Raw genomic sequence first — 27,249 nt, forward strand, 5'->3', positions numbered from 1 at the left:
AATAAATGAAACAAAAGAAGGGCCATTTTTGATTTGTCCCGCTGAGGAAAGATGCCATTTTTTGGTAAATAACATGATGTGAAGCAGACAGTTGAGCAGACAAATTATTTTTCTAAATTGTACTTTATTTTCTTTTAAAGACATATGTTTTAAAACAGCGATTGTAGAGAATAAATAAAGAAACATTATGTTTTTTTGTTTACTTCCATAGGTACATTTATGTAATTAAAAACTCTATAAGTGTGTTCATTGTCTTGAAGACCACAGGAATCCTCTTTTTTTCTTCTTTTTTAAATTAAAAAAGAAATTGTCACATCTCCCCCCAATCAAATTGATTACCAAATAAATTAAACGTAAAAAATCAAGATAGAAAAATTCCCAGCCATTCCTTCCGCTTTGTTAATTTGAAAAGTAGTGGCAGCAGAGAATCTTAACTCCTGAAGTCCTTAAACTCCATTTTTAAACCAACGTATGTACAGTGAGTGGAAATCCAAATATCTTCAAATTTAATTACCCCATGTTTTTAATTTACGTATAAATAATAAAACTAACTCTACATAACAATACCAATGGTAATCATACACAATAGTATTTTCTTTTGCCTCCGACTGTGTAGACTGGCCTTCTGTTAACGCCATAGACCACAAATCACACTATACAGTAGAACCCTGTTCAGAAGAATAACATCAGTGATATGCTTTTTCTTAACATGTAGATCTTGTTGCCGACAATAGAGTATGTACATAATATAAATGAATCCAGCTGTGGAATGATAGGAAATCTGGAGCACTTCTGATATTGCGGATGCGGATTCTGTAGATGTATTTTGTTGCTAATATTACTGCTGTTGTTTGTTGTTTTTGTAAGCGCATGTCACGTGATACTGCTTTTTGTGAAGTGTTGCTCCTGTGCTATACGGTTGGTCAAACAACCAAAAAAGGCTGGGACATCCCAAGTGGTTTTCTTGATTGAACTCTTAGGCTTTCCTGGAGGTAAAGAAGAAGAGGAGAGAGAGAGAAAAAAAAGAGCACAGAGCATTTTAAACCAAATCACACACATCACACACATAAATGTAAGACTTTGGAAGTGGAGTGGTGTCTGCAATACACACTGCTTGCACTAATGCCTTAGGGGAGTCTCAGTAATCAACTAGTGTCCATGCAACTCAAATAGTGACAGTCATACTGCTGCAAGTGTATGTACGTTCTTAGAAAATAGTTTGTCATCTCTTTTGGCAGGCAAATTAATTCAGAACATGCACAGTAGGAATTCTGGTGGGGATAACTATAACCTCCAAAACAGTTGGAGATCATTTTATATGCATTTTAATGATATTCAGAAGCATGTCATTCACCAAACTGTAGTTTCTCAGGGAGGTAAGATTATTCAAATCATCCACCAGATAGTTTATTTGTGATGCAGTTTGCTGCAAACAGGGCATCTGCAGACAGAACAATCTATTTATGACTTTTTAAGACCTTTTTGTAATGCCAGTTTATCTACATTTATCACCAATTGTTTATCAGAGCAGTAAACTTTAATCTTCTGTCCCTTATAAATATTGACTAAATTAAAAAAACCCTTAACAGGCAGTCAATACAAGCCCTCAAACCTTGTTAAAACCTACTTCATTTTCTATACATTATAATTTGGATTTGAGGTACCGAAATTTCCAAATACGTATATCAAATACAGTATGTCAGAGTGAATTTAAGGGAAATGTGTACAAAGAAATCTAGGAAATTTCCATTTGGAAAATAGTGCAGCCAAAAAAAAAACATCAGTGCAACCAACATATAGCTTCCATATAACTTATACATTTATAAGGGAGGTGAACAAGGAAAACTGTATGTTAAAGGGTTAATGTAAAATTAAATGTATTGATTCGTTGCAGAGGTTTTGTTTATTGGGATACAGAAAAAGATGATACAACTACATCTAGTTAGTTTAGAGTTGAAATGGATTCAAACTTTGCATATTTTCTAGAACCAGATATAGAGAGATCATTTTGATTTTTATTAGAAAACGTTTGTTCTAAGTTCAGGCCTTCGTTTTTGTTGAATCAATTTCTTACCTTTTCAAACTTGGTCAGTGACCTGCAGATACCCTGTGCTTAAGACACATTATGTGCTTTGGGTAATTAGAAATGTTAAGTGGACATTTTTGGATGTGCTATTTGAATAATTTTTTTGTAATTATTATGTTTTTGGAGTCCCAGAATTCCTACAGAGGAATGCAGTTCCTCAGCCAGCAGCACGTGTCACAGAAACCAAACAGCTTTACCCAAAACCTTCTAAAGTAAGGTTAGTGTCTCAGTTGGTACAACACACACACACACACACACACACACACACACACACACACACACACACACACACACACACACACACACACACACACACACATTCACTTACACATGTATATGTTTTCACATCTAGTCAATACAAAACACCCACACAGATATAAATGCACGCACCTTCTCGTTGTCTCACACTCAGGCCTCACAAACACACACACACACACACACACACACACACACACACACACACACACACACACACACACACACACACACACACACACACACACACACACACACACACACATACACATCATTCACACAAAAATATTATGTTGTCAACCATTTCCAGGGGCACGTTCAGTACATTTTCAGTCTCACAAAAACCAAACAAAGTTCAGGCACAAAGTCACTTGAGTTGAGTTACAACCAAACAAAAACCCCGCACTCACCGAAAACTACCACACCAACCAACTAAACAGAGGGAATATGTAAGCATGATAATCATGACAGACAAAAAAGAAACTAATCAAAAACCAAAAAGTCTAAGAGAAAAAAATTCTGATATATCCATATTTGATGGACAACAGGCTAATTTAGCTCTTAGCATTGAAGCTTTCAGAGGACTTGAAAGAAAAACAGCATGTCATGATAATCAATTACTTACAGATGCTGAGGTAAAGTGACAGTTACAGTATTGATCAGTGTTTGCAAGGATTAAAACCAGGACAAAATAATAAGAGGAAACTCACAACGCACCAAACACAGTTCATGGTCGCCACAGTAACCCGCCATGCAGTTTGAGCATGGTGAATCAAGGCAACGGCCCAAAATAAAAATTGCTAATGGCAACCATCACAGGCAATATCGCCACAGCAACCAACACAGGCCAATTAACTTACAACGCAGTGAGAAGGAAGGGGGGGAGGTTTTAGCGGTTGCTAGGCAACCGTAGCCATAGCGACGCACGTCTCCACGATATATGTATGGACAGTCTTGAGAGTGGTGTGATGTTTTTTTCAGGAAAAATGGCATATGGCACAGCACAAAAACAATAAATGAAAAGTAAAACAAAAAATTAATGACGAACAGTAGTTGGCATTCAACCCTGCGACAGAACACTGGTTAGACAGAACATTTGAAACGAGTAAAAATCTACGTCTCAATCAAACGGTCCCTCTACATACTGAGCAAAAAAGAATCAACCACTTTTACACAATGTATTTCAAATTGATGAGTGCTGCCACCTCATTAAAGTTAATCTACTGTAGGGTTATTGACTTCTTCAGTTCCACATGAAAGACATTTAAGTACTGAGTCCCCCAATTACATCCACTCTGTCTCTTTAACTTCCAGACACATTTCCAACTGTCTATCAATCCCTCCCAAGCCCTCCCCATCTCCTCTGTTTCAATATACAATAACTCACCTCCTTCAGTAAGGCCTGTTGGCATCCTTGGGCCTCTTCAGCTGCACCTTCAGTCTCTTCATGCCGATCTGGAAGCCGTTCATGGCCTGGATGGCAGTCTGGGCGCTGGATGGGTTGTCAAAACTCACAAAACCTGAGGAGGAAGTGACGGAATGAAAGAATCAAATATTCATCAATAGCAGCATCATTTATGGGAAAAAAAGGTGAAAGTAAATAAAGCTAAAATGACATGTATGGTGGAAACACATCTTTTCTCACATGAGAAGGAAAGTCTCTAAAAACCACAAGGTGACAACAACCATGACTCACCAAAACATTTACTCTGGTTGGTGGCACGGTCAACAAAGACCTTTGCAGAGATGACGTTTCCGAAGGGAAGGAACATCTGCAGTATCTCAGAGTCGGTGAACTCTTGTGGCAGGTGGTAGATGAAGATGTTACAGCCCTCGGGACCTGTATACAAATAGAGGAGAGACACACAGAGATATGATATGACAAGTTAGATGATCAGTAAAAACTGAGTTAGTGCAAGTAACATGATGTGCAACAATTATAATCCATTTCATTTGTAGAGCACTATTCTAGACACTAAGAGATGCTTTACTTGACAAGTCGCCAAGTAAAAAAGAAGACTAAAACACAATCCAAGTGCAGAATAGTAGAACAGAGCAGACATAAACCACATCTTAAAGTAGTTATAGTTCCACATTTTGGGTAATGCATTTACAGTATTTTTCATCCTGTTAGAGTTCGATAGATACCACTCGCGCGTCTTTACAGTAAATATTCATCTACAGCCAGCAGCTGGTTAGCGTAGCTTAGTATTAAAGCTGGAAACTGAAGGGAACAGCAAGCCTGGCACAGTATGAAGGTAACAAAATCTGCCTATCCGCACAAATAGTGAGCCATGGGGTGCTAGTTCTCCAATATGAGTATTTGCTTCTTTTTTCATCTCACTGTAAAGTTAATATTTTGCGGGGTTTTGGACTCTTGGTTGGATAAAACAAAATGAAAATGTCATTTTGGCCTCTGGGAAAATGTGATAGAGATTTTTCACTATTTCAGGCATTTTATCTAAACAATCATCAAATAATCAAAATAATACTGGATTGAATTGTCAGTAATGGAAATCATTAGTTGCAGCCCTGGTTTTGACAAAGATTAATGTAGAATGTACCTTCACTGTGATAAATGATATCATTCAAGCAAGTTGTAAGGGTATGCTATGACATTTTCATATCATGCAGAAATGAATGAAAACCAATATATACTTAGAATGGTAGCAACATTGTTTGCAAAATGGTTATCTGTGATGTAAAGTGAGAGTGTGTGATTTGTGGTAAATGGGCTAACATATGCAATACCACTGGAATGTTTCTCTATCATATGATTATTTGTGCACAGCTCTTTGAGTTTACCTTCTCGTTGCTGCAGCTGCTGCGGTTGCTGTGGCTGCTGAGCCACCAGTGTGGGCTGGTGGGGGAACGGCTGTCCCACAAGGCTGTAGGCAGCAGGGTAGGTGGCTGATGGGGAGGAGGAACAGGTGAGCAGAGAACAGCGGTGAGGCAGGACAGAGACTGCAAACTAATCAGTTTTTTGCTCAAAACAACATCTGACACAGCTGCATTCCCACCTACAGATTTGCTTAAACCGGAAGATGCTTTGCATTTAGTTTGTGAGGTATGACTCATTCTATAGAGTGGCAGATATTTACATTTTGTAATGTATGTGCATGTTTTGACTTTGGATGTAAATTTCTACTCTACTCATGCAGTGTTGGGTAGTCGGGCAGTGCAAAAATAATATTGTAGCTGCATCCCATTATGTTACATAAAACTGTTTTGCATTCTGGTTACACGGAGTGGAAGGTTATTTCTATGAAGTCAAACTACAAAAAGCTGAGGTCTAGTGGTTAAATGTAATGTAAAATGTATATTTGTGAGATTATTTTTATATATTTTCTTTTTTTCTCCAACAAACTGGTACTTCACACAGGAATGATGCAGCTTAATATCAGTACCAGCAGTAAGACAAGTACATAGCAACACATTTCTATAAATAAATAGCCATTTATGTCACAATGTATGGCGTTATATTGGACACATCTAACACAGTTTACACTGAGACAGTGAGGCTCACCTGTATAGTGCTGCATGCCTGTATAAGCTTGCTGCATGGGGTCCAGGACAGGACTCTGAGCTGTGGCAGAGTAAACACATCATCACCAACTGCTATATGCACACAAAACAAAATCCTGAATGCTATTTGGGGCACATCTGCACGCTCCAAATAACATTTAGTGCTTTAGTTTAATTTCCTCTTGATTAGACTGTCGCGGTTGCACATCAAAACAGAAAGCCTGTAAATCTGTGGAGTAATATTTCATGACAGCAAAATACAGTAGTTATTCTAAATTTTCTGGTGTAGCTGCTGTGAACGGTGTTGTAGCTATACCTTGATAGGCATGAACCCCGTTGGTGTACAGGGCTTCAGTTGCTGATTGGCCATTGGGTGGAGCTGGCACAGAGGCGTAGCTGTTCAGTGCGATTGGTGGAGGCAGAGCAGGAACAGGTGTGCCTGCCATGGAGGGTGGCGTGCTGGTACCTGGAGATATGTTTAAGGCATTACTTTGTATTCTAATAAATTCAATTAACAGCATGAATACAGAATTAATAAAGCAAGACAAAGAGGTATGAGTACAGATTTGTGCTGAAATGACGAGTACATTAATAGACTTGTGGGGGCTTTACAATCTGTACAGCATACGACACCCTCTGTCCTTAGACCCTCGCTTCGGATAAGGAAAAAAATCCCTTTAACCTCAGGAAAAGCAACTGAGGAGAGATCCCTCTCCTAGGATGGACAGACATGCAATAGATGTTGTGTGTATAATAACCAACATAATAGAATTACAGTATAGACAGTCACAATGCCAAAAAATATACAGATAATGTTAACAGATATGAAGAAAAAACTAAACTCCAACAAGAGTGCACAACAGGTGAGCAGCTCTGAGAGGCACTTTGGCACAGCGGGGCTTTGAGATAAATGCTAGCATCAGCATGCCTAATATGCTCACAATTACAATGCTAACATGCTGATGTTAAAGGTACCCTGTGGAGTTTCTGACCTATAGTAGTGCTATGAAGCATTTTTCTTTTATGATGCAAGAGGGGGAAGTGATAAACAATGGTTTCACACTTTCCCCTCGATCTACAGGTGGCTGTAATGCACCAACAAACATAGCAATGTGCCAACAAAGCCAGGGAGGAAGAAGACTGCAAGCTGGTAAACATAGACATCAACAAAGCAGGATTCAATAATAGACAAGGATCAGCTTTGCAAATGTTTTATGAGAAAGGAAATGCATTCAACACTTGTGTTAAGACCTCACAGATACTCACAGTGTGTTTTGGTGAGTAACATTCATTGTAAATATAACTTCTGCTTGTTTACATATAAAGCTCCACAGGGCACCTTTCAGCAGGTAATGTTTACCTTGATCATCATCTTAGTTTAACATGCTAATATTTGCTTATTAAAGCAACACCAAATATGCTTTTGTACTTTAAAATAATGTTTCCAAAATCGTTTCAGTGGTTCATCAACTCATAACAGGGTGAACGGCACTTCTGCATTCGCTTTGCGGCCCTCTATCGGCTATAACTGCACTATGCAAGTTTGCCAGATTGGGTAGCGGATCTGTAGTTCGAATGAGACACAAACATACATACACACAAACCGGTAATGGACAATTCTGCTTCCAACCTGTAGGGGGACCGAAGAGGAAAAGTGCTTTGGTGTTGCTTTAACACAAAATACAGCTAAGGCTGTTCATTTTGCAGATATTTGGTCATGAATCAAAGTATTGGACAAATGAAAGTTTTGACCTGATGACAACACTAGATAAATTAGCTCAGGGATCACAAAAGTTATTACAATTCATCCTGAGGGGGACATAAATGTCTGTACATTTGCTGTTTACAGTTTAATTAGTTTAAAGTTGCTGCTTATGTCTGTTTCATATATTTCTAAACTGAGTACTGATATCAACATCAGTATCTCCAGTATGAACATGGGTATAACACAGACTATCCAAGTACTTGCAGGATGCAGGTACTCTAACTCATTCACCATTTAACTGTCTTTTCTGCCATAAATGTAAAAGCTAACATGGCTAGCATCATGACAGACTGAGAAGGAAAAAAAATATCAAAATAGATGTTTGTTATTTTGTCCTCTTAGGTCCACCTCTCCTTGTGTATCTCATATTTCAAACAGAAATCTAATCAAGGCCGGCCAGGGCCAGACATCTCTGCCTCTCATTACCTGAGGAGGGAGTGATGGATGCGATCGGCGTGGCAATGATGCTGCTGGGGTTGAGGGCAGCGAGTTGCTGCATCTGAACCGCCGCCACCGTGGCAACAGGAGACAGGTAGGCCGACTGAGCCACCAGGGCCTGCTGCTGCATCAACTGGAGGATGGAGAGAGAGAGGTTGTGATTAAGAGGACGGGAGAGAGGGAGTCAGGTATGTATGTTTAGAGGGATCTGTGTGGGTTTTTAGGTGTACGTACACTGTGAGTGTGTTACCTGAGTGTAATCTCAGGCTTGTTATGTAAAGAAACTAAACAAGGAGACTTTAAACATCCAACTGTGGCTCAACATCAGCTATTTTGTGAGTGATTACAGTAGATTACAATTGTAGACGGGCACAATATTTCCATTATGAACTAGTCATAAAAATCGAGCATGTTTAATATAATTGCAATGGCTCCAGTCTCAACCTCAATCAGCAGTCAATATATTTGAACTGACTGTCCTTGGTGACCTGTTTTTGCAGACCTGTCCAGAAGCTTCATGATCTTCATAATCAGACATTGTGGCCAAAATCAGGTTATAATGTATTAGTGCTCTGTGTCTGTGGCTGGGCTGTAGGTTTTAGTGTACCTGCACATTTTTGAAAATTACCCTTTTACCAAAGTATAACTATACTATAAATCAACACATCCATTACGGGTAAAAAATAAAATCTCAGGGCTCCTTAAGCATCACAAAGTAAACAGCTATAAATGAGCCAAATCTCCAACGGTCAATTAACAAGAGCAGTAATGTGGTTTTACTCTACATTGTAAAGTGCAATTTTTCCTGATAAAATCCTCTTGTGTGACATTAAAACACTTCTATTTGAATCACATGGGGTAAGGTTTGCTTTACCAGAAGGGTTTGTAGATTTTTATTCAAATATTTTTCACTTCACTTATCAAATCTCAGGTATTGTTCTCGTGAAAGGTACAGTTTGTGTTTCTTAAGAAATATGGGGTGTTACTCACGGCCTGTGTATAGGCGTTGTAGGCCCCGAGATGCAGGGTCATGGGGCTGATGACTCCCAGCTGAGAGGCCACCTGCTGCATCCGCCGGAGCCCTCGCTCCTTCTCTGAATCGGCAAACTTTACTACCAGGCTGGACGACGCACCCTGCAGAGGAAAAGGGAAAAACACTTTTCACGTCAACATAACTCTCGGCATCCTGGTGGTGTCGGGGTCCAAGACCATATAATCACAACATCTCTGGTTTAAGTCCGACCAGGGACCTTTGTCTCAAGTCATTTCTCTGCTGTCTCCCCTCATTTCTTATCAGTTCTTTACTGTAGGCCATCAAATAAAGAAAAGATTCCTGGAAAAAAAAATACTGAAAAACATATTTACTGTTTTAATAATAACAGTTTTAACTGAAATAAATATATATTTTTCGCATACAGTTATGTATTATTTTAATTTGTGTGTGTGTGTGTGTGTGTGTGTGTGTGTGTGTGTGTGTGTGTGTTTGTGTGTGGAGGGGCACAGAAATGAGAAGTGGTGACTATTAGCTGAGTCACCACATTGAGTGTCTAAATGACTGGATTTGGAGAATCTAAAAGGGTGTATATACTGTATTTGAGTATGTGTGTTACCATGTGTTTCTCTACGTGCAGGCGTGTGCGTGTGTGTGTGTGTGTGTGTGTGTGTGTGTGTGTGTGTGTGTGTGTGTGCTTGCGTGCGTACGTGCGTGCGTGTAGATGGGGACTCACTGGTAAAGTACGACTCCCATGCAGAGCGTTGATGGCGGCCTGTGCCTCTGCATTGCTCTGGTACTTTACAAATGCACACCCTACATGAAATGACACACCATTAAAAGTGGCCTCACACAGACAGACAGACAGACAGACAGAAACACACACGCACGCACGCACGCACGCACGCACACACACACACACACACACACACACACACACACACACACACACACACACAGCATACAGAAATGACTTCCCTTTAAAAATACATTAGGAGCCGTCATACATCCAGCGCTTCATCAGTTACCGTGGCATCATTAAACATGGTCCACAAAACATTCATTGCTTCATCAATCACAGTCCGTAAACCACCAAACACATCATTAGCAATGACCAATAAAACCTATTGCACCATTAGTCATGCCTCATGCAAAAAACGCGGAGAAAACTAGCAACTGTGTTTGAGCTGTCGCCGGACTTTGATTTACATGGCAAATAACATTAGCATTGTTGTTAGTGACAATTGTAATTTACATTCACGTGATAGTAATGTGCTGAAGGCTTAATTCTCAGGGCTGGATAAAAAACAAGTTAAACAAAGTCAATGTCACGTTTACGATCTGGACTCCATTTGTAATCATTTCATATTAGAGTAAAGCTATAAGAAACCTGATGTGTGCTTTGTTTTGGAAATAGTGGGGAACGCTTCAAAGAATCAGTCTAATCACCCTGGGTAATTTAAATAGGATTAAACATTGGATCTTATTGCATCCGTTTAGGTATAGAAGATTTGAAATCACTAAAATGGTTAGACATTATTAACAGGTTTCAGTATTTAGCAGCAAATCCTGCACCAGACTATTTACAGGCTCTCTTTTAAATGTGTGGGTTTTAAAAAAACTTAAGTATTTAAGTAAACATTTTGTGTAATGTATACTGTATCTCCTATGATTACTTTCACATAAGTCTGTAATTTAACAAAGGCACAGACAGTCTTTGTTGTCATCATGACTAATGAAATAAATTATTCTAACTTTTAGTGTTTGTAATATGTGTAATGCTTTGATTATATATATAACAATTTATTTGTGTTATTTGCTGTTTATACTTTGTTTTATTTTGTATTTCTCCATCTTCCATGTTGGATTTAACCTATTTTGTGTGTTTCTCAGGCATGAGTTGACATTACCTTTGCTGGTACCGTCGGGCCCGCGTAGCACCGTGCACTCCTCTATGCTGCCGAATGGCTCAAACATCTTTCTCACATCGGTGTCCGTCTGCTGTTTTCCCAGCATGCCCACAAACAGCTTCCTGTCTTCTAAGGGGAAGGAGATCGCCGAGATGGGAAGGAGAAAATAGGATAATGTGCGGATAATGTGAGTGAGGTTACAGTTGAGGGAAAAAAGTGGGAGTAGATGTTTTATTGGAGAGGTGATACAGGCATTGAAAAGGGGGAAAGGGGGAGAAGTGCTATGTCACCATACATGCATGAATAATAAAGGACAACAACAGTGTGATAAGAAGATACAAAGCAGGATGGATCAGCCTGCTATGCTTCACAACACCACCAGAGTGCAGTAACATGAACATCACAACAAACAAACAAACAAACAGCATCTGGCGGTGACTCAAATGTTTGTCACCCTCTGTGTTGTCAGTAAAGCTGCTCTGTCTGTCCCCGTCTGTGAAGGATCAGACCAGTGTTTCTGCGTGTTATAGCCCATTCACTACAAATCACATGCATCCCTGCAGACTATTCTCTAAAGCATGCCGATAGAATTATAGATTGTGACCTTTATTTTTCCTAACATTCAGGTTGCCATTTCATTCCCATTCATTTTGGCATGATATAAAAAAATCAACTGTCAAGAGACTTGAGGTACAGAATCAGTCACAGTGAGAATGTCATGGTCTATTGTTTTATTACATGTATGCAATTGTTACATGATAATGTGGTTGAAAATATGGTTTGATTAGAAAGGTCTGCCTGCGTGGTGTGTCAATGTGTTGGATTTGAGATCTGGCTGTTGTAAAGCACTGAATTCACAAGCTATGATTTCAAAAAATCAAACACAGATTTTCAGTCAGTTCTTGCATAAAAAGTTGTGGTTCGACAGTCGACATGTGAGCGTAAAGCACAAAAATAAAGCCTACCATTATTTTGACTGTGATTATCTATGGAGCTAATTTCACGTGTCCTTAAGCTCATGAACTGATCGTCAATAGGCCTTTTCACAGCATGCAGTTTGACTTGTCATAGTAGAAAGAGCACAGGTGTTACTAATAACATTACCGATGGCTCTGGTCTGTTCTATTCAAGTGTCCCAGTAAGTCATGACAGTGTGACAGTGAGGCAGCATGCACAATACCAGGACCCTGAAACTAAAGCAGCTAAATGGAATTTAGCCATCATTCATCTTATTATTTTCACCTGTGTTTTTCCTCTTGTGAAAAGTTTGCAAATTGATTATTACTGAAACCAACAGCTGCCATAAAATGACGGTATGCTTTGATATTGGCATCAATAACATATAGTATATGAATTGTAGCGAAAACATACAAAAACTTGATGCTTGAAGTTTTTGAACAGCTTAAATGTGTGACAGTGTGCTCATTAATGTTGGTGAAAATGAACTGTGATTAGGTGACTGATTGATTAGATGTTAGGGCAGAAGGATCTCCAGTGGCGTTTACTGAGTCAGATGTGGGAGTTTAAACATGCAGCTTTGAAGCTGTTGAAGCTAGGCACTGTGTGTAGTTTAAATTGAATTTCTAAAAATCTAATACAAAATCTTGAATCATAGTTTTGAGGGATGATAAAAATCTTGCATATTTTTTTAATGCAAATTGGTGTTGCAATTGATTGTTTGTAGAAATGTCCTTAATCATCAAATTATATTGTCTTGATTCTGGTGGTGTCATTTTAAGACGTCACCTTCGTAGGAAACTGTACTCAAAAACGTGTTGCAAGAAAAACAAGTGTTTCAGTGTGGATTCAAGACTAAATGACTTTTTATAGATGGAAATTGTTGGTCGTGTGCACGGTGAAGGTGGTATTTGAACAGATGCTGTGTTTATGGATGGGGACAGGTGTCTCTTACCCCCTCTGCTCTCGCTGTCCGCTGGCTTCACTTGGATTGGCCGGTTCATCTGGAAAGACAGAGGCCACATTGCAAGGTCAGTTTTGAATACAGGTCAGGGGTAGTGATCATTAACACGAGAAAAAACAGGAAAAATCAATAAATAGAATTTATACACCCTGGCACTTAATCAAGTGGCCACTACTGTCTTGTAAACTTCAAAAAGAGGACATTCATGTGTACTGACGTCATGTCACCCATCTAGAAATGCTATTGATTATTTAATGTGACGTAACAGTGACATATGCATGCATGTATGGATGTTAGTGATTTTGGCCTGAACTCCATCTTCCTACAATCCCTCACTAATTTCTCTTTCTAATTTTTGCTAACTCTACTCTAGAAGACCTCGGCTGACAGTTCTCTCTCTCTCTCTCCACCTCCTCTCTCTGAGTCGCTCTCAGAATCTGCTATAATCCTGCCGTCTATCGTTCCCTCTCCCCCTATCACACAAAACCAGGAAAAGCACACACCCACACAGGATTGGGGAAGTGATAAGATTAAGAACACTCGCCGGCTAATCTGGATTACAGGAGCACGCAGCATCAGAATAGCGAGAGATTCTGAGCCTGACAGAGAGACAGAGATGAGGGTAAACAGGGTTAAAAAGGAAGGAATGCTATCTGAAAAAACAAAGAATAAAAGAATGACAAATAAAAAGGAGAGCACACACGATTAGGCGACCTTTTCATAATTCATCAAAAGACAAGCTGCTGAAATGCCTTTTTTTTTTCTTTACTTCTCCACAATTATTATCCTCCCCACTATTTAATAAAACCCCTATATGAAATTGTGCACACTTCAGTGCTTCGGCGCCTCATCTTTCAAATGTATAGAGCACGGAAATAGTGAAAGGAGGTATTGAATGTAATAAAGAAAAGTATGAATAAGAGAGGGCAAAAGGAAGAAGAGTGGGATTGAGGGGAAGGGAAGGAGCATATGGAGGTGGGGGATGTGTGTGAAGGGGAGGAGGAGGAGGAGGAGGAGGAGGAGGAGGAGGAGGAGGAGGAGGGAGGATGATGTCGGTGAGGAGTGGAGGTGAGAGCAACAGAGTGACACTCTGTTAACTGTGGCTTAATGAAGGTCTTAATTATGGAGCTGGTGACATTTCAGCCAGATCTTGATCCTGTGTCACTGATTGATCCACTGTGATCGGTCAAAAGGAGACACTATTGATCTGCTCCATGGTCGCGCTCTGCTGCCAGGACCCGCAATGCACAAACATCCTCACCTCCACGTCGAACCACCGACCAAAATACTGCCAACACCTGCTGCAGATGGCCCCTGTGCCTTCTTACTGAGAGCGTTCAATTGATTGCCCCAATTAACAGGATGATAGAGTAGATGGAGGGGCAAAGTCTTAAAACCATCTTCCAATCAGTCAAGCAAATGTGGGCCTCAGCTCCTGCAGTCAGTGAATAGTAATTTGTGTTTAAATTATAGTTTGGTTTGCGGGAAAGACTACATCAGCCTGACTGGGCCCACATGCTAAAATTCATGTATTTGTGGTGTTTAAAGCACTTTGGATAAAAGCATTCAACAAATATGACTTATGTTATTATAAAAGGGTCCATTCATGTCTCTTGTCCACTGTTTACCACTATACCAATCACTTCTTATGCTATTTGCACTTGTACACCTACAGTACCGAGTGCAACAATTGCTGCCCTTAAATGTGTAGTATGACTTACTATATATTTTAAGTGTTTTAAATATCAAACTAACTTTGCTTTATTCTTACTCTTCATTTGCATTCTTTTATCTAATTGTGTATTTTTGTTTATGTCATAGACAGGATTTTAGAAATACTGAGGTAAAATATTAAGATATTTTCTTTGAAAAATTAGACCTGTGTTGACTATTTTAACTCTTTTGTCTCTCTTGCTCACATTTATATTAAATCAGAATACTCCTTAGCTTTTTTATCAACTTAATTTGAATTTGAATGTGCATTCCACATTTAATGGAAAAATTGTTGAACTAACAGTCTTTACATCTTTGAAAACATAAATGCTTCAGAAATGTGTGTACATTGAGGCAAAGAGGGCAGTTTTAAAGAAATAAAATCAAACCTGATGGCTAAGGATAGGCCTACACCATTATTTTTCTTTTACTAATCAGATGTGCAATCGGGACAGCTAAAACATACATGGTCAGATATGGCCATACAATGGATGTGACATACAGTATACTTCAAATATATGAGTTTATATATGTGTCTGTGTTATGTATGTAAAAGTTGCATTTAGTAAAATGCTAATTTTCTTCAAAAACAAATATTGACAACAATTTCTTGGTGTCCTTGTTGGTTGCTATGGCCCTGTGTAGGCCTACATGCTATACAATAACAGCAGTATACATAGATACATTCTTTCTATATAAAAATACAGATCATCTACAAAACCAGACTCAGAATGAGATTAGATTAGGTTAGATATGAGTTACTTTTCTAATGCAAAGATAAAAGATAATTCCTGGTGAGAAAATCTGTCTCATTTTAAGAGTTGAGTTCAGGAGTCAAAGCGATGCTACAACCTCTTGGCTGTAGTTTAACGTGACATCTTTGATTAATAGCATGTTTGGATGATGCCTGTAAAAAATGCCGTGGCCCATATTTCAGTGCAGGAAGACAAACAGCGAAGGCCGTGGTGGTGGTGATAAGGAGAAGCGCAGCAGATGGCTCTATGGAATTCCGAATATAATTAGAATATACAAGAGGGAAAACAGTGAGAAGTGGAGACCATCGAGGCTGTGTCACTTCAGATCGGCACGGCAACCGGCCCCACTTCTCTGACGAAGACCGCGCTTGCATGGTCATCGTCATGACAACCCCGGTGATGAAAACCCCACATCAGGTAAACAAGGTTGCCCTGAATGACATGCGGTAGAGACGGTTGAAAAACAAATGAGGAGGACAAAGGGTGCTTCTAGGTCGAGAGATAGAGGGATTAGATGTGTGAGGGAGGAGGGGGTGAGGCAAGGAGGAGAGGAAAAATGAAAGACACCGAGAAAAAAAAAGAAGCAAAGATGAGGGAGGGAGCGCTCGTGCCTGTTGAATGTAGGCGCTGCCTCGAGAGCAGATGCAGAAGCAGGGAGAAACATATCTCCCTCTAAGCCTAAACCACTAACGTAGACTTTACAGTAATTTGCTCTCTCCCCTCCTCCTCCTGTTGCTCCCCTTTCCTCCCTTTTCTCTCTTAGGCTTGTTTACAAAAACAGTCCCATACTGTGCACAGAGAACACACAGTCAAAACCTGCCTGATCAACAGCCCATTTTTTCCAGTGTGTTTTGCTATTTGATTTTTTCTTCCACTTGTGCTCCATCTTCAAACACACAGATATTATATACAATCATCCTCTGACTAAACACTAAACACACAAACACACACACACACACACACACACACACACACACACACACACACACACACACACACACACACACAGAGAGACACACGCTCTGTCTGCTCCTGTCACTCACAGCAACATCTACACATACTTAATCTTTTCGCTCTGTGATGCCGCAGGGGATTTGGCTAGGATTATGAGATATTAAATCCATAGATTATCCAATCAAATCACAGCTCGACCCCTTCGCCATAATGCATGACCCCCCCCCCCCACAACATCAATGTCTATATATGCACCGAGGAGTGGAACTAGCTCCTATGTAAATGCATTTTCAACTACTAAAGCAACGTAAATGTGTTTTAGATTGAGGGTCATTTACAGTCGGAGTAAAACATATTGATGATATTTTTCTCTGTTTTGACCTGCTGCAGAGCAGATGATAATCTCTACACTCGCAGCTCAACGCAGTCAGTGTTGTTAAATCTGTATAGGCTGCTGCTGCTGTGTGAGAGTGACACATTTCTGTCGCCTGTTTTCTCTCCAATTTCAATTCATTCTGCTTGTCTGCCCTGAAAAGCAGCCACTCTGAATGGTAAATATATCAGCAAAGACCATCTCCTCTGCCCTTTCAAGAACATTTACAGCAGGGAGGCAGAGTTGGAGGTGGAAAGGGGGTGGTGTAGTTGGGTAGGGCGGGGGGCACAAAGACAATTTTCCATCTTCGCCTCCCCTCCGCTTCATCACACAGCGCTGGTCATTGCATCGTGCTGGTCGCCTAGCAACCTGGCATCCCTCGTCCCCGCCGTCTCCAGGCAACGAGACCTGCGACCGTAATCAACCTGCAACCTCCCGACTTCCGCTCCCCTCCCTGATCTATTCCTCTCCCGTCTCTGTTGCTTTTGCTCCCTCTCTTCTCCATCCACCTTCTCGTTGCAAATGCACTTACGCTGGGACGCACTTGTGAATTCACTCGGGGGAAAAGAACAAGCGCAGGTGGAAATTGGTATATTCACAGGCAAAAAAAAAAAAAAAAGGCGATTAATAGAGGCAGATGATTGTGAGCTCACAAAGAGTTGGAACAAAGCAACAGAGGCAGGGAAAAAAAAAAGAAGAAAAAAAAAAAAGCAGAAACGCACAAGTGCGGTCTGTTATTGTTTCCAAACGTGGATGCACACACAGATGCACGCACACATGGGCGAGCACACAAACCAGAGAGAAAGTCTACCTTCTCTCAATTCGCTAAATCAATCAAACACAAACACTTGTACAGTTCAATAATATTTAATCAAGGATCCAGTCTTCAGTGTCAAAGCTGCTTCCCAGTGCTGTCTCCTTCTCCTACAGGGTTCACTAGTCTGTCCAGTATCGAGGCGAAGCTGACAGCTCTTGAAGCTGACATTCAGCCTTTTATTTTGTCAGACAGCCAACAAAAAGATCCTTCAAAGTGGAGAAACGGAATATCAAAGAGTAAATTTCTAACAACACTCAAGTTGACTCTCAATTGTTTTGTCTCTTCTGACTGTTAAATATGCATGTCAAGTGTTGTTTGAATCGACTCAGTGAAGCAGAAGGGGAAAAGAACTGAATCACGGACACATTTCTGTGTGTGTGTGTGTGTGTGTAGAGATAGGGTCCATGTCCTACTATTTTTTTTTAAAGCTTTTTTAATTCAGGCATGGTTTACACACTTTAACTCCACCATAGTCCAGTGTATATGTGGTTCAACTAGCCAAATGAGTTTCGTGACAACAGCCTCTTTCCACTTTTGTGTGTGTTCGCCAACCACTCGCACACACACAGACAACACACAAACACTATTCCCACCCCCCCCCCACAAAACACACTATTTCTCAGTAACAGATGTCTGTATTTAAGCTGATAAACACACTGCCTCAATGTACCTCCAACCCCCTCCACCCTTATTGCCACCCACTGTTCATTATCTCAAACTTTCATTCATCTCTTCCTCCCTTCCCCCCACCCTCCCTTATTGCTCTATTTATCCATTTCTCTCTAATTCACACCCCTTTGCCACCTCTATAAATCCAATCTGCATTCATCATTACAGTCGCCCCAGAGTGACGTACAGAGGACGGGCCCTTTTTTTGTTGTCATCGCCGCCTGCCCTGCATCGTCCATGCCGTGCATTGATATGCATGCATATGTAAATGAATCACTGCATGAATGCACACTTAACTCCAGATAGATACATCAAGTGAACACAGTTGCTCTGAGGCGCTCTAATTGCTATCATCATCATCATCATCATCATCATCATCCCCGCAACTCACTGACATCAGGATATACGTAGCTACATATACAGGCATTGCTTTATCTGCTTATTGTCAGATAGATTCAATAACATGTTAGTAGGTTACATGCTCATGTTTACATCATAACAGCATGTTTTAGGGCCTCACTGAACCAAATCTGAGCATCTACTTTGTGTTTTTGCCATATTTGTTTGCCTTGTTGCACATTAAATGTCAGTTTCTACCTATTTATCTATTATATCTACTATAAAAAAGAGACTAAAATGCAAATATTGAATAGGTAATAACAGGTGTATAACATCACCTTGCAACTGTTTGTGGCCCATGTGTCTCTACAGCAGTTTGCTCAGACATTAAGGGCACAACGTTCTGGCACTACAACTTCCCATCCCATATCCTGCGTACAAAGGCTGGGCTATATTTAGCATATGCATTTATTTCAGACTATTGATAAAACCCCTCTGTCTGCTCCGTCTGAGTCCTTATGGCTGAGTAAATGTCAGGCTTAGTCAGATGTTCCACTCAAAGAGGGCTCTTTCCTCTCGTATGGGCAGCTTAAACACAGAAGGCCTCGCAGCTCAAATTTTACTCTCTCTCTCACACACACACACACAGCACGCACGCACGCACGCACGCACGCACGCACACACACACACACACACACACACACACACACACACACACACACACACACACACACACAAAGCAGATTATGAAAGAAGAAACCTGAGAGGAGCACATAATAAACCCAACTTCCATCCATCCAACCATCCATATCTTTGGATGTGTACTCTCCATGGAAACACATGCACACAAAAGCAAACAGACATTTACACTCAGTTGCGCACACTACGTACACAAAAGCACAAAAAAGCACACGCACCCTTCATTATAGTGCAAACACCTGCCCTCCCTTCCCCCGCAGCACATGCAAATATACACTAAACACATGGACAGCTACTTTCTCACTTGGGCACAGTCACACTATTAAATACTTATCGCATTTAAAATTAACAGTGAGGCATTGTTGCAAATATTAATCCAAGTGAGTGTTGTTGAGGGGCAATATATTACATCTCTACTGAAGCAGATATGAGCTTTAGGGCTGCAACTGACAATTATTTTCCTTATTCAAATGAAAAGCTTGATATTTTGGGAAATAATAACTAATTTGCTTTCTTGCAGAGAGTTAGAAGAAGATTGATACCTCTGTCATGTCTGTACGCTAAATATGATTATACATTATACACGTCTTTATGTTACGCTAAGTTAACGCTAATATAACCGGCTGCTAGTCTCGCTTTGCCAGACCCTCCTCCAAAGCGCACTGAAGGAGGGTCTGACTACTCCTTCAGTGCGTTCTCGAATGGGAGGAAAACGTGCACTGGTTTAATGGCATTTCTTTAAACCAATCAGAATCGTCATGGGCGGTGCTAAACTCCGCACAGAGCCACTGCGAAATAGTCGTGCGAGAGAAAACTCAGACTGGACAGATAGTCTAGCTAGCTGTCTGGATTTACCCTGCAGAGATCTGAGGAGTCAACAATAGTCGTCATTAATCCACCGAATTTAAAATTCCAACGCGAAGAAAGCGAAAGAAAACAAAAAAATACATGCGTCCGGTGGAATTTCCTAATTTCCTGCAGCACCGGAGCAATTCCCAGAAGTGGAACGTCAAGCATATAGACTAACCGGCTGCTGACTGCAGCTTCATATTTACCAGACAGACATGAGAGTTGTATCAATCTTTTAATCTAACTAAAAAAAAAGCAGATAAGCAAAATTCACAAAATGCTGAACTTTTGGTTTAACCTGCTGATTGTTTTCTTGATTGGTCGTTTGGTCTCTAAAATGCCATAAAAGTCCATGGTGACATCTTAAAATGTCCAACAGTCCAAAACTTTAACAGCAAATACCAACATGATTCAATCATTCAGCTCGTTCAACAATTTATTTAAAGTTGTTGAAATATATGTTTGGTTTTGACAGGTTGCTGTAAAATGGCTTCTTTGAAATGAGGCATAACTGGACATTATTTCTCTATTAGCCTCACAACAGCTGACTTGGCCAGACGAACTGGCCAGAGACAGCTCAGAGATAAAACGATAAGAACAGAGGGGACAAGAGTACAAGATGTCCGAGTAAGATTGAATGCGATTTCAACACCTCCCCTCTGAATCTAGTTTATTGCTCCTGCCTTTTTGTCCCTCCCTTTTCCAACGCACAACACCATTCTCTGACTTTCTTTCCTCGCTTTCGGCTGAATGTGCTTTTGACACTCTTCCTCCCCCTCTCACTTAGAGACAGACTCTCTCACCTGAAATTAAACACAAGGCCAGGTGCCACTCCAAAACAACCATCTGTTCACCCCTGCCTGACTTCTTTCTTTTTTTCCCATTGTTAGCAGAGAGAAAAAAATCTGTAAAATAGCAAGGAGAAAAAAAGCCTTAAAACCGACTCTTACTTTCCAGAGAGAAGAAATGCTAACACAAAAAAACAGAGTGTTAATGACATCCTTCAGCTTTCTCTTCATTCAGGTGGAGCTCTCCCCTCAGTCCAATAATTGCTTTCATGTTATTTCTTTTGTATTGCCCCAACCATGAGATGTCAGAGTTAATTATTCTATGGCAGTGCAGGTGCAATTAGATGACAATTACACCACAGCTGGTAGCAGGGGTGGGAAGCAGTTCTTGTCCGTGTGGGCGCGTACGGAGCTAATAATATGGTTTTCTTCTTTTTTTGGCAGGGAGGGATTGAGAGAACACATGAGGGTTTAGCTTGTTCCACACAGCTTAGAGGTAAGAGGTTGTGAGGAGGAGAGCCACTGGGGTTGAAACACAGGGGGGATAGGGCTTTAGCCACGGGGCATCGGGCCCTACTGATCCCCTACGAGAGGTCAGGAAGGTCACGCTACTGTTACGCTAACAATGGGATTTCTTCTGTTGCCACCCTAATTCAAGTCTGTCGTCCCCCAATAAACCCCCTGCCTGCCCTTACAACAATGTTCTGCTGATACAATCAATAAGTCAGTCTTCAACAACTTCAATAATCGTTTATTAAGGGTAAATTCCAAATATATGCTGGCTCAAAATGTGAGGGTTGGTGCTTGTGTCTGCTTCGATTAATTGTGTTGCCAAAAAAAATCTGAAAATAGTGAAAAATCACAATCTGCCTTGTTTTGTCCTACTAACAGCCTAAAGCTATTCAGCTTACTATGACAGAAGACAAAGACAACCAGAGAATGTTTGGCATTTTTCCTTGAAAAATTACTCAAATGATTAATAGAAAATAGCTGCTGATAAATTTTCTTTCAATCGACTACTTGATTAATTGACCAATCTTTACAATTTTAAAGCAAAAATGCACTGGATCCAGCTCCTCTAATGTGAATATGTGCTTTGGTTATATTCTATGATATTAAAATGAATAACTTAAAATTTTGGACTATGAATGAATGATTAATCAGATTATTCGATTATCAATAATTAAAATAATTGTTGAGAGGTAGTGTAGCCCTACACTGTTCACCTGCTTCTTCACTCTTTCCGTAAAAACTATGGTCATGAGCTGCCATTCTGGAGGGGGGAAAAAGAAGTGAATGATGTAGATTTCAACAAAAATAACCAAAAGGAAACTGGGGTAAAGCCTTGTTAGTAAAAGAGGAAGCAGCAGCAAGTCTGGAAGCACACTCTGTCTCAGTAATTCCTTGCCTTGTAGCCTTGTCTCTCATATAGTCAGTTATTATAGAGACGCGGCTGTCATGTCATATTTAGCTCTGGAAATGTCATTTGGCAGCACACCTGCTGCCTGGCTATGCTAATAAAGCTAGGTTTAACTTTGATTAGAATTCAGAGGAAGAGATGGATGGAAAGAAGGGAGAGAGGCGGGGGTGGGGTAGAGAGAAAAACAGAGACACAGAAAGGAAGAGAAACATCAGAGAGAATAAGAACTGGCAAAGTCACTTCAGCAGCGAGCCTCATAGCTGTCTCTTCCGACCCGTGACATGTAGCAAGATGACTCATGCCTTAACTGGATGGATATGTCTGGATGCATCACATATGAAACATAAGAGGAAGAGCAGCCTCTGACCTTTATAGGAGCATATCAGCTAAAGGGGGAAGGCAGGCCTGCATGTCAAACTCTGTTAAATTTTTTGTGTCACTGTGTGTCCACATGTGTCTGTGTGGTGCGTTCAGATAGCCTAAAATGCCAGTTATTCTGCTCCATATATATATATATATATATATGTGAGGATCTTGAAGACACACTCACCCCTGGTAATGTCTTCTGCTCATGCAGTGCATTCTGGGCTTTGAGGGCGGACTCACGTGCACAGTATGTCAAGAAGGCACATCCTGGAAACACAGACAAGTGTTAGAAGATCAGAGCACTATAAGTCTATGTATTTGTAATGTCATATTCATATGCTAAATATAATATCTTGGGTTGGCAGTGCACTGTTATTGTAATTTAATCTTAATTGGCCATTCGCCGTGAATGCCTGTAGGCAGAAACATGCTGCTGGAGTTTATTATTAATCTGCCATTTGATACATGTGCTTTGGTTTTATCTTAACAACAGTTCTGGGTCAACAGCATGTGTTTAAAATGTCTTAAAATGCCTCCCGCCTTTAATCAGGCCACCATTATTAATATGTATTTAAAACTTCATGAAACAGAGACAAAAAAAATAAAATAAAAACAATGAACAACTGTAATTTTGTTAAATAGTCCTCCCAGTAGCACTGGAGATCTATGGGATTATTAAATCATTATACCTGGAGACTATTCAGACACAAGCAGTCTGAATGGGTATTTAATATCACGCTGTTAAGGCCAAATGTATGCAGCACCACATAATAGAGAAAGGCCTTCATTAACCTTTAAGGCTCCCACAAATCATGAATATGTAAATGTATGCAGAATAGGTGTTATAGGTGTTAGAAGACTGATACCACCTGGCCTATACGTCTCCCAAATGGCCGATGGTTTATGTGGATTTATGTGGAAAAGCCTTTGTTTTCTGCGCTCAGATTTGCATTAGAAATGACAGTAAGGATCATTGTTTAGCTTAGATCACTTTGACCAGCTTTACTCCATCTGTCAAGCATGTTGAGACTTGACTTGTTCAGCATGTGACGCACAACAGTAGTAGTAGTAGTGGGTGACATTTTGCTCTTAGAAATTGACTGATATCACCATGTGAGGCCAATTGCGGACAGACAAAATTTTTTTGTAAGATTGAGCTTAAGACTACTACCTTTCTGGTCATGACAATTTAGGGAAAATATGGAGAGTGCGGTGCAACATTGTTTAATTCCAATAGTCTAAAATAACATATTTTTTCTTGCAGTGGTTTGTAATTGTAGCATCCCGATGTATGAAGGGAAACCTCCCAGCATGCATCAGGGAGGTCTCATGAACATACAGTAATCCTGTGTGTTAATGTGTGTTTCATTTGTGTTTTACAGTAGCTTAGTTAATAGACTGACCCAGGTTCAAGAGTATTGGCCATTAATCTAAGTGTTGGTGGCAGAAAACCTCCTCTTGTCTTTAAAGAGCAATGGGCCAGAGCTTGCAAAGTATGGCATTGTGAAAATACAGTGCTGCACGCTTATATGTGGTCATCTTAAATTACCTATTACAATTAAATAGTCCAATTCTGCTTAAACAGTTTGCCTTGACTTTACAAATGTAGTTTCAGTGAGGTGGATGGAATTATGTTGATTCAACTTGAAAGTATTAAAGTGTAAATCATTGCTTCATTTTTTTTTTTATGTAGTCAGGTTAAAAAATACTTTTGTCAGTACATGTCTATTAAATATTTTAGTCAGTCCATGAAAGGTTAGGATACAAACTCTTCACCAACTATGAATCAGGTTTCTTTTTCAGATCAATGGTGCTAAACATCAGGTTTTAACCTCACAGGGGTCCTTAAAGAGGCCCCAGAGCAACAATGGCTGAATGAGGAATACTTTAACCTCTCTGATATTTACTGAGAATTAAATCTTAACGGGAGGCCACATTAAAGTAATATTTTAATAACAGGCCTTGCTCTCATCACTATCTTCCCACATAATGAATACTAAATTAACAATATTTTTCCCCAAAGGAGCTCCCTGAGACAAAAATCGTATCAAATGGGAGTTCTTGGCCCTTTATTCCTCACCTTTGTGCATCCCTGTGTATTTGTCCTTTATCACTGTCAACTCATAGATCTTGCCAAACTGCTCGAAGATGGGCTTCAGATCCTTCTCCTCCAGGTTTCGGGGTATTTGCCCGATGAAGAGCTTGATTGCGTCAGGCTCCTTCATTGAGAAGTCTGGGGAGGAATAACACACACACACACACACACACACACACACACACACACACACACACACACACACACACACACACACACACACACACACAGTGGAGGAGGCGGTCAGGAGGAGCAGACAGGAGCCTGCAGGCTTAAATTCACACTGCACAGGAGCTGCAAACAGGAGCCCGGCGATGGAGGTGCAGATGGGGAGCGTTCGGTGGGAATGGGGGGCTGATATCCTAGTATCCTAGTTTCTACACTCTTGGAGACATGGTAGTCCTAATCTGGTAGTTTTGAACATACATATCACGAACGAAACACATAACATTACAATATATGGCAAGATACTAACACATTAATGGGTAAAATTCTTACTATGTAACCTAAGGCTACTATAAGCTCACTGTTGACTATCACAGATACATTGTAAGAGCTATAAGTACACATTCTATAGGAACAGTGATGTTACATTTATTTTAGAGGGAATTGTATGCAATCACACTTTTTTTTAATGTAATTTCAAAAGCTGAAACCACTATTTTGTTATTTATTTGCATAAAATACAAAATAAAAACATATTAATTACAGAAAATGAAATTATAATCTCATAACTTTCATATTCTTGGCAGTACATTAACATTTATATATATATATATATGTTAATGTACATAATATATAATCATGACTGACTCGTAGCTACAGAGCTAAGATATAGGCTAATATCTTCCTGACATAAAGAAATGATTTTTTAAAAAGCATGTGGTATCGTAGTAAATTATGCTATACACAATCCTTACTTGCACTGATATTCGGTCTAGGCCGCCTATATTCAAGCCCCTACTGAAACATGACAGTGTGTCTGTCAACACAGCTGGAGACCTGCGCTCTCTTTGTCAAGACATGGTGACAACAACAATGACCTGAAAATGATTTTACACATTTGACCAAAAACACAAAACAGAGTTGTAAAAAATTACAATCCTACCTGTGGTGCTGTTCGTGGCAAAGAATCGGTGTGATCAGAGGATGCCTTTCTTCTTCCCCCGCTGTTGTTTAGTTATTTAATTTCAATTATTCAGTTCATTTGTCTATAAGCGCGTCTTTGAATCCTGTAACAAGTTAGGCCTGTACCCCCCCTATAACAACACAAGTAACATCCAGCGACGGTCCTTTATTCGGCATGAGCGTGTTTTTCTAGATCTGCTTGTTGTTTTTTTCCTGACAGATGCTCCGTAATTTCTTTCCTTTCAAATAGCCTAAATCTGATATAAACAATAAACAAATCTCTCTCTCTCTCTCTCTCTCTCTCTCTCTCTCTCTCTCTCTCTAGCTTTACTGAATGAAGAGTGTTGTGATGGATGAATGTAGGCTTCCTTCAGTAGACCGTAGGGAATTGGCAGTCTGGTTGGTCGTCTTCTCCTCTCCCTGTGTGTGTGTGTCTGTACTCATTTGACGTCGTAAGCCGGTGTCTCCCTCCCTGTCCATCTCAGCTCCATCCCTCCTCCCCTGGGCTGTACGAGCCGTGATGTCTGCCGCCAGGGACCGTCGCTAAAATACCAGCCCTGTGACAGCAGGAGGAGGTAATGAAAATACAGCACATTAAACACAGTCATGGTTGCAAAATGGCATCTGGATGTTTGTGTGTATGTTTGAGCTTTTTTTCCTATTTGTCATTAAAACGCTTTATACTTATTGACTTTGTTTCTATATATTTGGAGATTGTGCACTGTTTCTCTGTATTTTGATGTCATTATCCAAAACAAACCAATTATGTTCATATTTGGATTAATCGATTAATTGTGTAACATATACAATTGCCAATCACATTTCCCAAAGGCTAATGTGTGTGTGTGTATATATATATATATATATATATATATATATATATATATATATATATATATATATATGCATATTGTTTGTTTTGTTTGACTAATGGGCTAAAACCTGAATATATTGTATAGAACAGTGGGTCCCAACCTTTTTTCCTTGGCACCCCCCCTACTTATGTCTAAGAAAAGCTGAGCCCCCCCTCCGAAACCGAAGTTGAGGTAACTCTCGAGATAGAACCTTACTTTCTTTTTTGATACAGAGGAGTTATCAGCACTTTTACATTTCTCCACCATGTTTCATTCATAAAATAGTGATGCTGTGGCGGCAGGAAAAACGAGGATGATAGCAGCTAGCAGCTGACCTGATGACAGCAAGGGCCACAGGTTAAGAGGTCCCGGAGGTTTGGCCTACTAAGTAGCCTGCCTACAATTTTAAGCAAGAACAAAAATACATAGTTTTTATACAGACTTTTGTATACATTATATATTCTAGTGTATTATCATAATTTGTTTAACGTGCAAATATTTTTTTTTTCTACCTCAACCTCAAACCAGATACAGACTTG

The 27,249-nt window shown here is 40.0% G+C and overlaps 1 protein-coding gene across 1 annotated transcript; it reads right to left on the minus strand.

Annotated features, from left to right (window-relative positions):
• Positions 1 to 324: 324 nt before the first annotated feature.
• celf3a (cugbp, Elav-like family member 3a) lies at positions 325 to 26,389 on the minus strand. Its single transcript, XM_078268333.1, has 14 exons — positions 25,837 to 26,389; positions 24,714 to 24,866; positions 22,818 to 22,900; positions 12,883 to 12,931; positions 10,971 to 11,099; positions 9,797 to 9,876; positions 9,060 to 9,203; positions 8,058 to 8,202; positions 6,183 to 6,332; positions 5,868 to 5,927; positions 5,147 to 5,251; positions 4,038 to 4,181; positions 3,729 to 3,861; positions 325 to 986 (listed from the first exon to the last, which is right to left on the minus strand). The coding sequence occupies exons 2-13, from the start codon at positions 24,856 to 24,858 to the stop codon at positions 3,734 to 3,736; spliced, it is 1,362 nt and encodes a 453-aa protein (XP_078124459.1). The 5' UTR covers positions 24,859 to 24,866; positions 25,837 to 26,389; the 3' UTR covers positions 325 to 986; positions 3,729 to 3,733.
• Positions 26,390 to 27,249: the final 860 nt, after the last annotated feature.

This window comes from Sander vitreus, chromosome 14 (assembly GCF_031162955.1).
Source record: "Sander vitreus isolate 19-12246 chromosome 14, sanVit1, whole genome shotgun sequence".
In the NCBI taxonomy this organism is placed as follows: Eukaryota; Metazoa; Chordata; class Actinopteri; order Perciformes; family Percidae; genus Sander; species Sander vitreus.

What these genes read in the sequence shown, in the direction of transcription:
- celf3a (XM_078268333.1), bottom strand. Translation starts at nt 24,858, where the DNA reads ATGAAGGAGCCTGACGCAATCAAGCTCTTCATCGGGCAAATACCCCGA. An exon ending in ATACACAGGGATGCACAAAG is followed by an intron (nt 22,901 to 24,713) that starts GTGAGGAATAAA and finishes CTGTGTTTCCAG; the next exon opens with GATGTGCCTTCTTGACATAC. An exon ending in GCAGCTGCAGCAACGAGAAG is followed by an intron (nt 4,182 to 5,146) that starts GTAAACTCAAAG and finishes ATTTGTATACAG; the next exon opens with GTCCCGAGGGCTGTAACATC.